The sequence below is a fragment of the Pan troglodytes genome, chromosome 2 (assembly GCF_028858775.2).
Source record: "Pan troglodytes isolate AG18354 chromosome 2, NHGRI_mPanTro3-v2.0_pri, whole genome shotgun sequence".
Lineage (NCBI taxonomy): Eukaryota > Metazoa > Chordata > Mammalia > Primates > Hominidae > Pan > Pan troglodytes.
The window spans coordinates 37,381,118-37,394,712 of NC_086015.1; the positions used below are offsets into that span (position 1 = coordinate 37,381,118).

Consider the following 13,595-nt stretch of genomic DNA (forward strand, 5'->3'; position numbering starts at 1 on the left):
AGGGTCACTGCCACCTCCACCTCCTGGGTTCAAGTGATTCTCCTGCCTCAGCCTCCCAAGCAGCTGGAACTACAGGCATGTGCCACCATACCAGCTAATTTTTTTTTTTTTTTTTTTTTTTAGTAGAGACAGGGTTTCACCATGTTGGCCAGGCTGATCTTGAACTTCTGACCTCAAGTGATCTGCTTGCCTCAGCTTCCCAAAGTGCTGGGATTACAGGCGTGAGCCACTGCATCTGGCCGGTTTTCATATCTAAAAGTTTAACTTGGATCTCTTTTATTTTTCCATGTGTCTACATAACATGTTTAATTGTTAGCTTCATAGAAATATATTCTAGGCAATAACATTATAACTTTTAATACCTTTGTTGTTTATGCTATTTGTGTCAGTTTAGAGTAGGTTTTGGTGGATTACCTTTTCTCTTTATTGTGGATATATTTTCCTCCTTCTATGAAAACATGATAATTTTTTGTTCAATGCCAGACATTTTGAATTTTACTTTGTTGGGTGCAGATATTTTTGTATTCCTATAAATACTCAGGTTTTGTTCTGGGATACAGTTGACTTAATTGGGAATAGTTCCTGTTAGGTCTTGTTTTTAAGATTTGTTAGGTTGTACCAAAGCAGTGTTTAGGGCTAATTATGCGCCACTCCTAAAGGAAGACTCTATCCAATGCCCCAAGAATTGTGGCATTTTTCACTCTTGGTTGGTAGAAATGGGCACTATTCCTTGCCCTCGGTGAGCTCTGGCTACTGTTTCCTTTAATGCTTTTTGTTCATTCTGATTCCCTGGCCTTGGGCTTTGGGTAGTTTCATCACATGCATACATTGATCAGTGTGGTACTGAATTCTTTTTGTTGTTGTTGTTGTTTTGGAGATAGAGTCTCACTATGTTGCCTAGGCTGGTCTCAAACTCTTGGGCTCAAGGGATCCTCCTGCTTTGGTCTCCCAAAGTGCTGGGATTACAGGCATGAGCCACCATGCCTGGCCTGTACTTAATTCTTGAGGGGCACCCTCCACAGATCTCTGGAGTTCTCTTTGTGACGTTCTCTCTACTCCAATGCTCTTGCCAGATAACTCCAGCTGCCTTGGTCTTCCTAGAATTTCAGCCCCATTTCTTCATCTCAGACAGTCCATCAGGCTTGGTTCCCCCTACCTGTACCAGGGCAGGTTGGAAGGAGCAAATCTCAAAGCTGTATTTCAGAATGATGGAGACGACCTGAGCTAGTCCTTGCTGAATATGTTAAGCAGTGACTGGTGAATAGGGCGTTTTAATGTGCTGCTTCTGGCCTTGCTACCAACCCACAGATCAATGAGGAAGTTCCTCTTCATGACTGAATGTCCTCACCAGTAAAATGAGTGGGTCTTGATACTGATTAACTGCTGTCTTCTATCAATCGCCAGAAATGGTTTCTCTGGAAAGGCTCTAGGGTAAGCAAGTGACAGCATGGCACAGTACTAGAAGATTTGCCCCCTTGGTTCAAATTGGTTTTTTTGTAGAGCGGAGGGAGCAGGGAGCTAGGCCTCTATTCTCATGATTCGGTGATGACTCACCAAGCTGTGGGTAAAGGAGATTGATAGGTAGTCTAGGACTCTGCTTCTCAAAACGTGGTCCCTAGACTAGCAGCACTGGCATCACCTGGGAGTTTCTTTGAACTGCAGACTGTCGAGCCCCATTCTAGATCTATCATCAGAATCTGCACTGTGACAAGAACCCTAGCTGATTCTTACGCGCTTTAATTAAGTTTGAGGAAGCGCTGTTCTAAGCGTGAATGGTTTCATATGCCCTCTAGTGGCTGTCCAGCAACTTGCAGGGAGCTTTAAAATGTTTTCTCATTTTAGGACCTTTGCACAGAACTGCCGAAACATTGAACATTTGAACCTCAATGGATGCACAAAAATCACTGACAGGTAAGTAATGAAGATTAATTGGTGACCAAATAGCCACGGGGAGAGAGAAGGGAGAGAAACGTGGTTGAAAATATCTTTAGTGCGTCTGCTCTTTTTCAGCACGTGTTATAGCCTTAGCAGATTCTGTTCCAAGCTGAAACATCTGGATCTGACCTCCTGTGTGTCTATTACAAACAGCTCCTTGAAGGGGATCAGGTAAGAGTGCCCACTGTTTGTGTCAAGAGAAATACCCAAAGCTATGAACATTCTGGAAACCTTCTTAATGGTCACATTGGATCCAGCAAGAAATAGGTGACTCCAAGAGGTCCCAGGCATGGTCTCCCCTTCTGAATTTCTTGTGATGTACTAAACTCAGAGTTGGTCATTAACTCTCTACAGGAGAGACTGCACATAAGTTTTTGTTTCTTGTTCTCTCAGTGAGGGCTGCCGAAACCTGGAGTACCTGAACCTCTCTTGGTGTGATCAGATCACGAAGGATGGCATCGAGGCACTGGTGCGAGGTTGTCGAGGCCTGAAAGCCCTGCTCCTGAGGGGCTGCACACAGGTACCAGAGGGTTGATACAGCTGTTTGTGTTATGTGTCAGGTGTGGGCACATCATCCAGAAAGGTGCTTTTGCATTTTTCTTGGTGTCCCACTGTTCCCTCACCTGGATTCCAGCTGTCTTTTGTTTTCTCTGTCCACTCAGTTAGAAGATGAAGCTCTGAAACACATTCAGAATTACTGCCATGAGCTTGTGAGCCTCAACTTGCAGTCCTGCTCAGTAAGTAGCGTGCCTTTCCTGAACACCGTTTGCTCTATCTTGTCTCCCAAAGCAGTCTGCCTCAGGCCTCCCTGCAGCCCCCTAGGCACCTGAGATGGGCTGTGTTGCCACACCCTGATTTTCATCCTGTGTCTTTATATAACCTACCAATTTGTCACAAGCTGGAAGAATAACAACAACAAAAAGGAATCATACTCAATATAAAGCCACTGACATCTCCCCTAAAAATAATATAGACTAGGTCTTGATTTTGTTGAATAGAGTATTAGGGACGCTATTGAGGAATGCAGTGAATTGGTCACTAAATAGTTTTAAGACATGAAGTGTCTTTTTTTTAACTTATAAATTGAGGATGATGACTCCTCTCACGTTGTTTCAGTGGATAAAATGAAATAACACATGCAAAAATGCTTTAAAGAATAAAACGCATAGGCAAGAGCAAGGTGGCATTTTCATCAGGACATTAGCCTATGAAAAACTATTGGTCCTTCTCCACTGCCATTGTAAATGTTGATAATTGAAGAGGATGCTTGCTACATCCTACCAGGTTTTCAAGGGGAACATAGATTTTGAGAAAGGTAAGGGAAAACCCTTGCATTCAGCTTTAAATGAATATATTATAAATCTTTAGAGTCCCTAGTGGTGGGGAAAAAAACCAGAAACTATCTTATGGACAAACGTTGACCATATGGGCCAGGACTACTCAAAAATAGGACCTTGACTTATGTGTAGCATAGCAGTGGCTGATGGCTTGAAGTATAATATAGATGTGCGTGTTTATTTCTATATGAAGTAGTCTGTTTAAGTGAACATATTATTTTGAATCTTCATGGCCAAATTCATAGAATTTAAGGTATTTATCAATAATTTTGTGATTTATTTAATTTTCCTATTGTCTAAAACATTTGATGAAATATGAATATGTGTATATTGTAAATATCTAAAGCATTAATCTGCAGAAATCCAATCAAATATTAATGTCAGTTAAACTAGGAAAGCCTCAAAAGTTCTTTAATCAGATTTTTAAATTATGAGTTTATAAATTTTATGAAAAAAATCTATATTTTGATGACTAGTGAGGGAGAAATGGAATTTTAAACTTTTATTCTCCATTTATATTATTTAAAATTTTTATTTTGTTTTTTCCTGGATGCATGTATCTTATCTAAATTGCTAAAATATTTTAAAGCTGTGCAGAGATAACACAAGTACCTGTCTACCCTTTACTTCTTATTTTGTTGAAGTTATTTGGATAAAATGCTAGTAATCAGCAACCAAAACTGAACAACAGCAGATACTTTTCTGCTGCTCCCGTTTTGGTATTGCTGGTGTCCTCTGACTTTTCTTTCTGTGCTGCTTTTCCTCAGCGTATCACGGATGAAGGTGTGGTGCAGATATGCAGGGGCTGTCACCGGCTACAGGCTCTCTGCCTTTCGGGTTGCAGCAACCTCACAGATGCCTCTCTTACAGCCCTGGGTTTGAACTGTCCGCGACTGCAGTGAGTACACTGCACTTTTTGCTTTGCAGCTCAGAGTTTGGCTGAGTTAACCAAGAGGGCTTCCTTCAGGAGAGGACAGGCTTGCCAGGTAGTGGTGCTGGAGGCAGTAGTTATGTTGTTGTTGGCTTTTGTTGGGTAAATTGGGGTGGGGCGTGTATAAATCCAGTTCATTGGAGGATGTACTGGGAGAGTATAAAATGTCTACCACCAGTGAATCCAAACTTTAATTTCTTAATGAATGTCACACAGTTTCCCACCTAATTTACCTCATCATGTTATTGCTTTAAGCACCCGAGTGAGCACATAGTGAGGAGAGTGATAGCCTCACATCCAAAGGACATGAGCTTCTCCTCCAGAACTGCTGCCAAATGGACAGAATGAGGGGAATATCACAATCACCTTCTTACTTAGCTTCTTCCCCAGTAGGAGAAAAAGTTTTTAACAAATAATAATTTAGGCCAGGCATGGTGGCTCATGCCTGTAATCCCAACACTTTGGGATGCTGAGGTGGGTGGGTCACCTGAGGTCAGGAATTCGAAACCAGCCTGGCCAACATGGTGACACCTCGTCTCTACTAAAAATACAAAAATTAGTCGGGTTGGTGGCAGGTGCCTGTAATTCCAGCTACTCGGAATGCTGAGGCAGGAGAATTGCTTGAACCCGCGAGGCGGAGGTTGCAGTGAGCCAAGATTGTGCCACTGCACTCTAGTCTAGGCGACAGAGTGAGACCCCATCTCAAAAAAAAAAAAACAAAAAAACCCAATAATTTGTATTCTTATCCTCAAGGTAATAGATTATCATTACCAGCTATGAATATTAAAATTTTAACAATAGTAACAATAGTTGACTTCAGAACCAGCAACCTTAAACTTTATCCAAGAGGCAGAAAAAAAGATACTTTTTAAAAATCTCTACTTCCCAATGAAACTGATCCATTCCCACGCTCACACCAGTTCTGTATCTTTTAAGAATTGTATATTTCTGCTTTTACCAATTTTTCTTACTGTTGTAGAGAAGGTACTATATCATTTAGATATTTCTGCTTAGTAGAAGGAATTTGGGTGATCAAAACTGGCCAGAAAGGAGGTCAAAATTATTGCTGTAAGGGAGTGTTTAACTTAGAAATGTTATTCATGCACCCATCCCTATTAAGCATGGGTAATTGAGAATTAACTTATTTTTCATTGTCCACAAATTTTTTAAATTTCCTTTAGGGTACCTGGGAGTTTCCATAAATGCAGTAAATCTCAAGATGATTTTGTTGAGAAAAGTTCATTTTAAATGTGTTTAAAAAGTGAACAAGGCTGGGCATGGTGGCTCATGCCTGTAATCCCAGCACTTTGGGAGGCCGAGGTGGGTGGATTACCTGAGGTCAGGAGTTTGAGACCAGCCTGGCCAAGATGATGAAATCCCGTTTCTACTAAAAGTACAAAAATTAGCTGGGCATGGTGGCGGGCACCTGTAGTCCCAGCTACTTGGGAGACTGAGACGGGAGAATCATTTGAACCTGGGAGGCGGAGGCTGCAGTGAGCCAAGATGCTCCACTGCACTCCAGCCTGGGTGACAGTATGAGACGCTGTTTGCAAAACAAAACAAAACAAAAACAAAAACAAAAAACAAATATTAGAATACTATTTAAAAACAACATGCTGGTAAAGCAGGAAGATTCTTGGATTTACTTTCCAAGTTTGGGATGGAACTTCAGGGCTTTGGGCAGGTCACATTCCCTAAGGGCTGTTAACAGAAGCAAAAGCATGTCAAAGAGCAGAAAAGACTCAAGTATGCATAATAAAATATGTGTTTCCATTATTAACTAGTTGGTACCTTTTTCTCCCCTGTACCCACTTTCTCCTCAGAATTTTGGAGGCTGCCCGATGCTCCCATTTGACTGACGCAGGTTTTACACTTTTAGCTCGGGTAAGGCATAGATTTAAAGAATACAACCAAACTCTTAATTCACCTCCCGAATTCAAAGTGACTTGGAGTGGTTTTGGGTGTGCAAAAGACTACCTTCAGAAAAGACAGGCACAAAGTAGAGTAGAACCCTTGGGGTGTGTATTGCAGTTTTTCCAGTTAGCCAGAAATCTAGGGAAGTCCTATAGAGGGTTCTGTAAAGAGTCTGAGCCTCACGCGTGGTCAAGTGGGACCAGCCTCCTCCTGGCAGGAGACTCCATTCCTCATTGGACCCCAACTTGGCCTCTCAGCAGCTCCCCCTAACTGGGCTGTACCCTGCCCTTTGTCCTGCAAACACTGACCACTGGGGGCCCCTCTGGACCTGCTGCCAGGAACCCATGTCCTCCTGGGGCTGCTGATACACTTGGCTACCTCCACCCAACCCCCACAGTGTGGCTTAGTGCCCCATCCCCATGCCCTCCCAGAGTCTAGGCTATGGCTAAAATTTACCTGCTGATGTCTGCGAGCCACTGGGAAGGTTGTAGACAACTCTCTTTACAAGTTGAGAGAAGGAAATGCAGCCAGAGGCAGCCCTATTCCCATTTCCAAAGCACTGTAACTCAAAAGGCAGCTGTTCAGAAGTGCTGGTTTACTGGGTAGCTTTAGGAAGAGGGCATACTTCTTAACAGAAGAGAACAAGGACACTGGGCCAATACTCAGAGGGATAGGGCAAGCCACCATTGTTGCTGTCACCACTGACTCACATGTGGGGTGTGTCTTGTGGACTCTTCCAGAATTGCCACGAATTGGAGAAGATGGATCTTGAAGAATGCATCCTGGTGAGTGGACTCCTGACAGCCCTGCAGGGCAGCCTGCTCCTTAGTCACTGCTGGCCAGTACAGCACAGCCAGAGACACTGACTCGCTATCATCCTGACCCTCCTTGATCAACCTCAGTGGCAGGACTTGGAAACCTGTGAAGGCCATGGCAGTGGATGCGTGAACTTTTGGCCATTCTCAGTCATCAGACAGAACTACAGAAGAGAAGTTCAGGATAGCTCTATAAAATAAGCTTGCATGTCCAGTGATGGGGTGACTCCAAAGAGGAGAATCCTGGGAACCCTCCTTGCCCACTCCCTCTTTGTCTCTTGCCCCAAGCCTCCTTGGGCTACCAGAAGAGAGACCAAAGAACAGTTTTGCATCTCTAGAAGTGGGCAGATTTTAGAGTGCTGGTGAAGAGAGGAGCTCCCAGCCCCAGTGTTGGAGATGAGTTTTTAATTCTTTTACGCCTTTTGATTGTCGTGTTCAGGAGAAGCCAGGATTAGGTATTAAGTTCTGGTGTAGAAGCCATACTGACACAGCATGTTTCTCTCCAGATAACCGACAGCACACTCATCCAGCTCTCCATTCACTGTCCTAAACTGCAAGCCCTGGTGAGTCTGAGTTTTTCTGACATTATTCACCTGTTAAAGATGAAAGAGCCCTCCCACCACAACAAGAAGCTGTTTGGGTTCTCTTTCTGTAAGGTATCATCTCTCTTGATTTCAAAAATCTATTAATTGGGCTAACTTGGGAGGCAAGGTATCTAAATATTTGATTACTGCTTTCATTGAATTTGCAATTTTAAGATTCCCAAAAGAGAAATGTCCAGATCCAGATGGTTTTGTTGGGGAACTCTACCAAACATTTAAGGAATGAACATCTTTTTTTTTTTTTTTTGAAACAGGGTCTCACTCTATCGCCTAGGGTGGAAAGCAGTGGCACAATCTGAGCTCGCTACAACCTCCACCTCCCAGGTTCAAGCAATTCTCCTCCTCAGCCTTGCGGGGGGATTACAAACATGCGCCACCACGCCTGGCTAATTGTTGTATTTTTAGTAGAGACGGGGTTTCACCATGTTGGCCAGGCTGGTCTCGAACTCCTGACCTCAGGTGATCTGCCTGCCTCGGCCTCCCAAAGTGCTGGGATTACAGGTGTGAGGTACCGCACCTGACCTGAATTAGCATCAATTCTATACACTCTGTTTTAGGAAATAAGACAGGAAAACATTTTACAACTCTTTTTTTATTTTGAGACAGAGTCTTGCTCTGTCACCCAGGCTGGACTACAGTGGCGCGACCTCGGCTCACTGCAACCTCTGCCTCCTTGGTTCAAGCTATTCTCCTGCCTCATCCTCCCGAGTAGCTGGGATTACAGGCGTGCACCACCACGCCCAGCAAATTTTTGTATTTTTAGTAGAGACGGGGTTTCACCATGTTGGCCTGGCTGGTCTCGAACTCCTGACCTCAAGTGATCCACCTGCCTTGGCCTCCCAAAACAACTTTTTTTTTTTTTTTTAATGAGGCCAGTAATACCCTGTTATCAAAACCAAACAAAAATTGTACCAAAAAAAACCCAAACCAAAACAAAACAAAAACACTACAGACTGATATTCCTCATAAACATAGAAGCAAGTATCTGTAACAAAATATTAGCAAATAGAATGTAGCAATATATAGAAATAATTATAATACCATGGCCAAGCAGGGTTTACTCCAGAGACACAAGTGTAGTTTAATATTTGAAAACTGACTGATGTAATCAACCATATTAACTAAAGAAGAAAAATTACATGATCACATCAACTAATGCAGAAAAAGAATTTCACAAAATTCAAGAGGGCTGGGCACGGTGGCTCACACCTCTAATCCCAGCACTTTGGGAGGCTGAGGTGGGCAGATCACAAGGTCAGGACATTGAGACCATCCTGGCCAAGATGGTGAAACCCCATCTCTACTACCAAAATTAGCTGGGCGTGGTGGCACACGCCTGTAGTCCCAGCTACTCTGGAGGCTGAGACGGGGGAACTGCTTGAACCTGGGAGGCGGAGGTTGCAGTGAGCCAAGGTCACACCACTGCACTCCAGTCTGGCGACAGAGTGAGACTCTGTCTCAAAAAAAAAAAAAAAAAAAAAAAATTCAAAAGAAAAAGTTACTTTAAAAAGTACCAGGCTGGCTGCGGTGGCTCATGCCTGTAATCCCCAGCACTTTGGGAGGCCGAGGCAGGCGGATTGCCTGAGGTTGGGAGTTCGAGACCAGCCTAACCAACATGGAGAAACCCTGTCTCTACTAAAAATACAAAAAATTAGCCAGGCATGGTGGCACATGCCTATAATCCCAGCTACTAGGGAGGCTGAGGCAGGAGAATTGCTTGAAACTGGGAGGGGGAGATTGCTGTGAGCTGAGATCTCGCCATTGCACTCCAGCCTGGGCAACAGGAGCAAAACTCCATTAAAAAAAAAAAAAAAAGTACCAGGAATATGAGAAAAATGCCCAGTTGCCATGTTCCCTACACAGGAATAACTATCACTGTGGCCAGTTTCTGTCCTTTTTGAGAAATTCTTTGTGCAATGAAAAGTGATTGTCTTTCTCTGTCCCTCTCCTCCCTGTGTCTTTCATGCACACACATCCACACCACATCCATGGGAGCAGAAGACACCTGCTGATGGCAATTAAAAGCAATTCCACCTCCCATTCTGCATCTTCTGCCCCACCATTCTAATAGGGCAGCCACAGGAGACGAAATCAGGCCAGGGAGATAATGGGCCCCAGATTTGTTTTGAACTGAGCTCACTCACAGCCCAGGGCCCTGATGCTAAAGGACTCCGGAGGCCGGTTTAGCATCAGAAATGCTTTGGTGGTAGCTCTGGTTTTCATTAGGTCCTTTGGGCCTTGGATACACTGAGGTTAAGGGTCCATCTCTCAAGAAATGCTGCTTTTGGTGGGGGTTGGGGGGACACAGAGAGGAGCCATGGAGTGTTTGGTCTTACATGTGAGAGTCCACCTCTGAGTCAGGAATGTGATATAAGCTGCTCGCTTCCAGAATGCATCACTCCTGCCAGGGATGAGTGACAGTGCATGACAGGAGAAAAGGCTTTAAGGCCAACCTGAGCTGGGTATAATTGGCAAGTCTCAACTTCTTTGAGCCACAATGCTGTCATCTGTAAAAAGGGAATAATGACACTTACTCTGCAGAATTGGCCCGAACCAGACAGCTTTGACTATTGACTACGTTGTTAGTGTTAATGTAGAAGGCCCCACTGCTGTGTGAACCATGTTGGCAGCGGATTTTCCTGTTAACTCAGAACAGGTCAAGCACCCTCTGATTTTCCTTAAATCAGTTTTTAAAAATTTCTATGAATACTTGAATATGCCAGTACATAAGTTTTTCAATTAATATAACAGTATCTCCTCAGTCTCATATGTTACTGCTAACTTCTTGATTTCTGAATTTCCCTATATTAAAACAATGGAGAAATTGACATTCATACACCACCTCCATCATCTTTCTCCAATCTGTGTTTGTAAATATACACGTATATACGTGTGAATCCATGTGTAAACAAAATGAAATTGGCTGGGCACGGTGGCTCACGCCTGTAATCTCAACACTTTGGGAGGCCAAGGCGGGTGGATCACCTGAGGTCGGGAGTTCGAGACCAGCCTGACCAACATGGAGAAACCCCGCCTCTACTAAAAATACAAAATTAGCCAGGCGTGGTGGCGCATGCATGACTGAGGCAGGAGAACCGCTTGAACCTGGGAGGTGGAGGTTGCGTTGAGCCGAGATTGCGCCATTGCACTCCAGCCTGGGCAACAAGAGTGAAACTCCATCTCAAAAATAAATAAATAAAAATTAAAAAAAAAAAGAAAATGAAATATATACATACACAGAGAGACACTTTTTTTCTCATTCCATTTTATTGTAAGTAATCAAACTTCTATTTTTTTATTTACCAATTTTAAACAGCCTCCTAAAGAACCAGTTTTCTGGCTTTACTCTTAATTCTAAAAGCTAAAAACCAATGAACAGCATTGATTACATAAATACTATTTGATGTAAACCATGTAGAGTGATTCGATTCATGAGAAAGGAAATATATTCCACATTGTTAAGATCAAGCTCAGAGAAGAATCTTTAAAGCATCAAGGTCCAACAGAATTCCTCTCCTCTAGCTTCCCTTCCCTCGAGGTGGTACTCTGCTGCCTAGTTACATAGCCAGTAGTTCTAGTTTCTAGCAGTAGTTTCTAGTTTGGGGCTGTTACAACCAGTACTGCAATGTCTTAGATTTTTTATTCTGCAGGAATACCTTACACCCATCCACTCAGGTCTCCTCTGCCAGGACTTGTCAAGTCCAAACTCTCAGACATTTCCTTGCTTCATAGACTGCAGTAGCCATTCACTTGCTCTAAACTGTATCCACTTTCGCACTAAAAAATTTGGCAGTCAGAGTGGTTTTTCAAATTTTAACTTTACTGAAGTAAAATATACATGTAGAAAAGTACATTTATCATTGGTGTATAGATCAATGCATTTCCATAAACTGAATACACCCCGATCAAAGGTCAACATTATCATGACCCCGGAAAGGCCCTTTCTGCTCCCTTTCAATCACTGATCCCCCAAAAGTCGTGACTTCCAAATAGCATATATTAGTTTTGCCTCTTTTTGTATTTTATTTAAATGATATGAATGGAATTATCATGTATACTCATCTGGTTTCCTTATCCATATTGTTACATGTAGTTGTATATTGTTCATTCTCACTGCTTTACAGAATGGGTACACTGTGATTTATTTATCCTTTCTCTACTTTTGAATATTTGAGTACTGCTTCTAGTTTGGGGCCATTACAGCCAGTATTCCTGTTTTTTGGTTAACACATGTATGCATTTCAGTCAGAAACATCGAAATAACCCCTGCAGCATATGAGACTTCCAATTGCTCCACATCCTCACCAACACTTATTTTCCATCTTTTTTGAAAAAACAATTGTAACATCACATTCTCCTTACAACTCCTCCCACTGACCTTGGAATCAGAACTAAATTTCTTTACATAACCTACACAACTCTGTGATCTGGCCCTTACCTCCCCAATTCCATCTGCATCTACATGCGTCCTCTTATTTCCCACCTATTGTATGTTGACCTTCTTCCTAAACAGTACTTGCCGTTCTCCTGCTACCCCTGGGCCTTGCACACAACAAACTCTTTGCTCTCTTTCCTAGGATTAGCTCCTAATCCTTCAAATATCAACTCGGTGGTCTGTTCCCCAGGACAAATCCTGCTATCATATGCTCTCAAAGCACCTCAGCTTCAGTTTAAAAGATTAGCATTATTTGATTTTATAGACTCTCCAGTCTGGGCTCTGCCAGTGCAGAGAAGTATACTTTTACTCATCATTGCACACGTGGGGGCTGGGACAGAGTTGGAACTCATTTATTTGAAGGAACAAATGAACAAATGGGACATTGATACAGTACTTTTGCCTCTCTAGTTTTTATGGTGGGGTGAATCTTACATTTGATATGCACTGGGGGAAACTGTCAGGTCTGAAACTGTTTTTGATATAGAGAACTTAAGAGAATTACATAAATGTCATTTGGCTATATAATATTCATCTGAATTTATCTTTTGCAACCGTTACTGTTTACCCAAGAGAAGTCAGTAATGTCAGATCACACTGTTCAAGGTCTATTTGATTATAACCTTCAAAGATGCTCAGTATATCTCTGGGTCTCAGCTATTTGTGCAATTTTCTAAATGAACAAGGACATTAGATGCATTGATTTCACTGGCATCCCCTCAAATGGAGAACTGGCCAATAAAACTGCTCTCAAGGGGGTAAACTGAAATTTCCCCTGAAGATTTTATTTCCATCTTTACACAATTAGAAGAGAGAAGCCACTCCCAGTGTAGCAAACCCATAACCAAAGGGCCCCAAGGCTTTGTGTTTGGTCCTCACTGCCTGATTAAATGTCTCAGTCTGTTTTGTGCTGCTACTACAGACTGGATAATTTGTAATGAACAGAAACTTCTCATAGTTCTGAAGGCTGGGAAGTCCAGGGGCTGGCATCTGCTGAGGGCATTCTTGCTGTGTCATCCCATTGCAGAAGGGCAAAAAGGCTAGCTTCCAGCTTTTTTTTAGAACTTGAGCCTTGGAATAAGGGTCCTGCAAACATTTACTCATGTCTTCCTGTTCCAGAGCCTGTCCCACTGTGAACTCATCACAGATGATGGGATCCTGCACCTGAGCAACAGTACCTGTGGCCATGAGAGGCTGCGGGTACTGGAGTTGGACAACTGCCTCCTCATCACTGATGTGGCCCTGGAACACCTAGAGAACTGCCGAGGCCTGGAGCGCCTCGAGCTGTACGACTGCCAGCAGGTTACCCGTGCAGGCATCAAGCGGATGCGGGTAGGTATGGGGCAGGGGAGTCAGTCACACCTGACATTTCTAAGCACCAAAGGAAAACATCAAGAATCAGACCGGGGCTAGGCACGCGGTGGCTCACGCCTGTAATCCCAACACTTTCAGAAGCCTAGGTGGGTGGACCACTTGAGGTCAGGAGTTCAAGACCAGTCTGGTCAAAATGGTGAAACCCCATTTCTACTAAAAATACAAAAATTAGCCAGGTGTGGTGGTGGGCGCCTGTAATCCCAGCTACTCGGGAGGCTGAGGCAGGAGAATCACCTGAACCTGGGAAGCAGA

The 13,595-nt window shown here is 43.2% G+C and overlaps 1 protein-coding gene across 12 annotated transcripts in view; it reads left to right on the forward strand.

Moving 5' to 3' along the window:
• Positions 1-13,595, forward strand: part of FBXL2 (F-box and leucine rich repeat protein 2) — a 126,643-nt gene that overhangs the window by 93,491 nt on the left and 19,557 nt on the right. For 3 of the 12 annotated variants that reach the window (XR_678860.4, XR_010155563.1, XM_009445080.4), the window contains exons 6-14: positions 1,843-1,911; positions 2,011-2,106; positions 2,329-2,455; positions 2,598-2,672; positions 4,040-4,170; positions 6,027-6,087; positions 6,858-6,902; positions 7,439-7,588; positions 13,089-13,301. Coding sequence is in view for 6 of the 12 variants with exons in the window: in XM_009445080.4 (XP_009443355.1) it covers positions 1,843-1,911; positions 2,011-2,106; positions 2,329-2,455; positions 2,598-2,672; positions 4,040-4,170; positions 6,027-6,087; positions 6,858-6,902; positions 7,439-7,588; positions 13,089-13,301 (967 nt within the window). In the remaining 6 variants the exon portion in view is untranslated. Of the gene's footprint in view, positions 1-1,842; positions 1,912-1,991; positions 2,107-2,328; positions 2,456-2,597; positions 2,673-4,039; positions 4,171-6,026; positions 6,088-6,857; positions 6,903-7,438; positions 7,589-13,088; positions 13,302-13,595 lie in introns of all 12 variants that reach the window. The other 9 variants (XR_002943098.3, XR_010155564.1, XM_516355.8 and 6 more) reach the window with 3 other exon arrangements.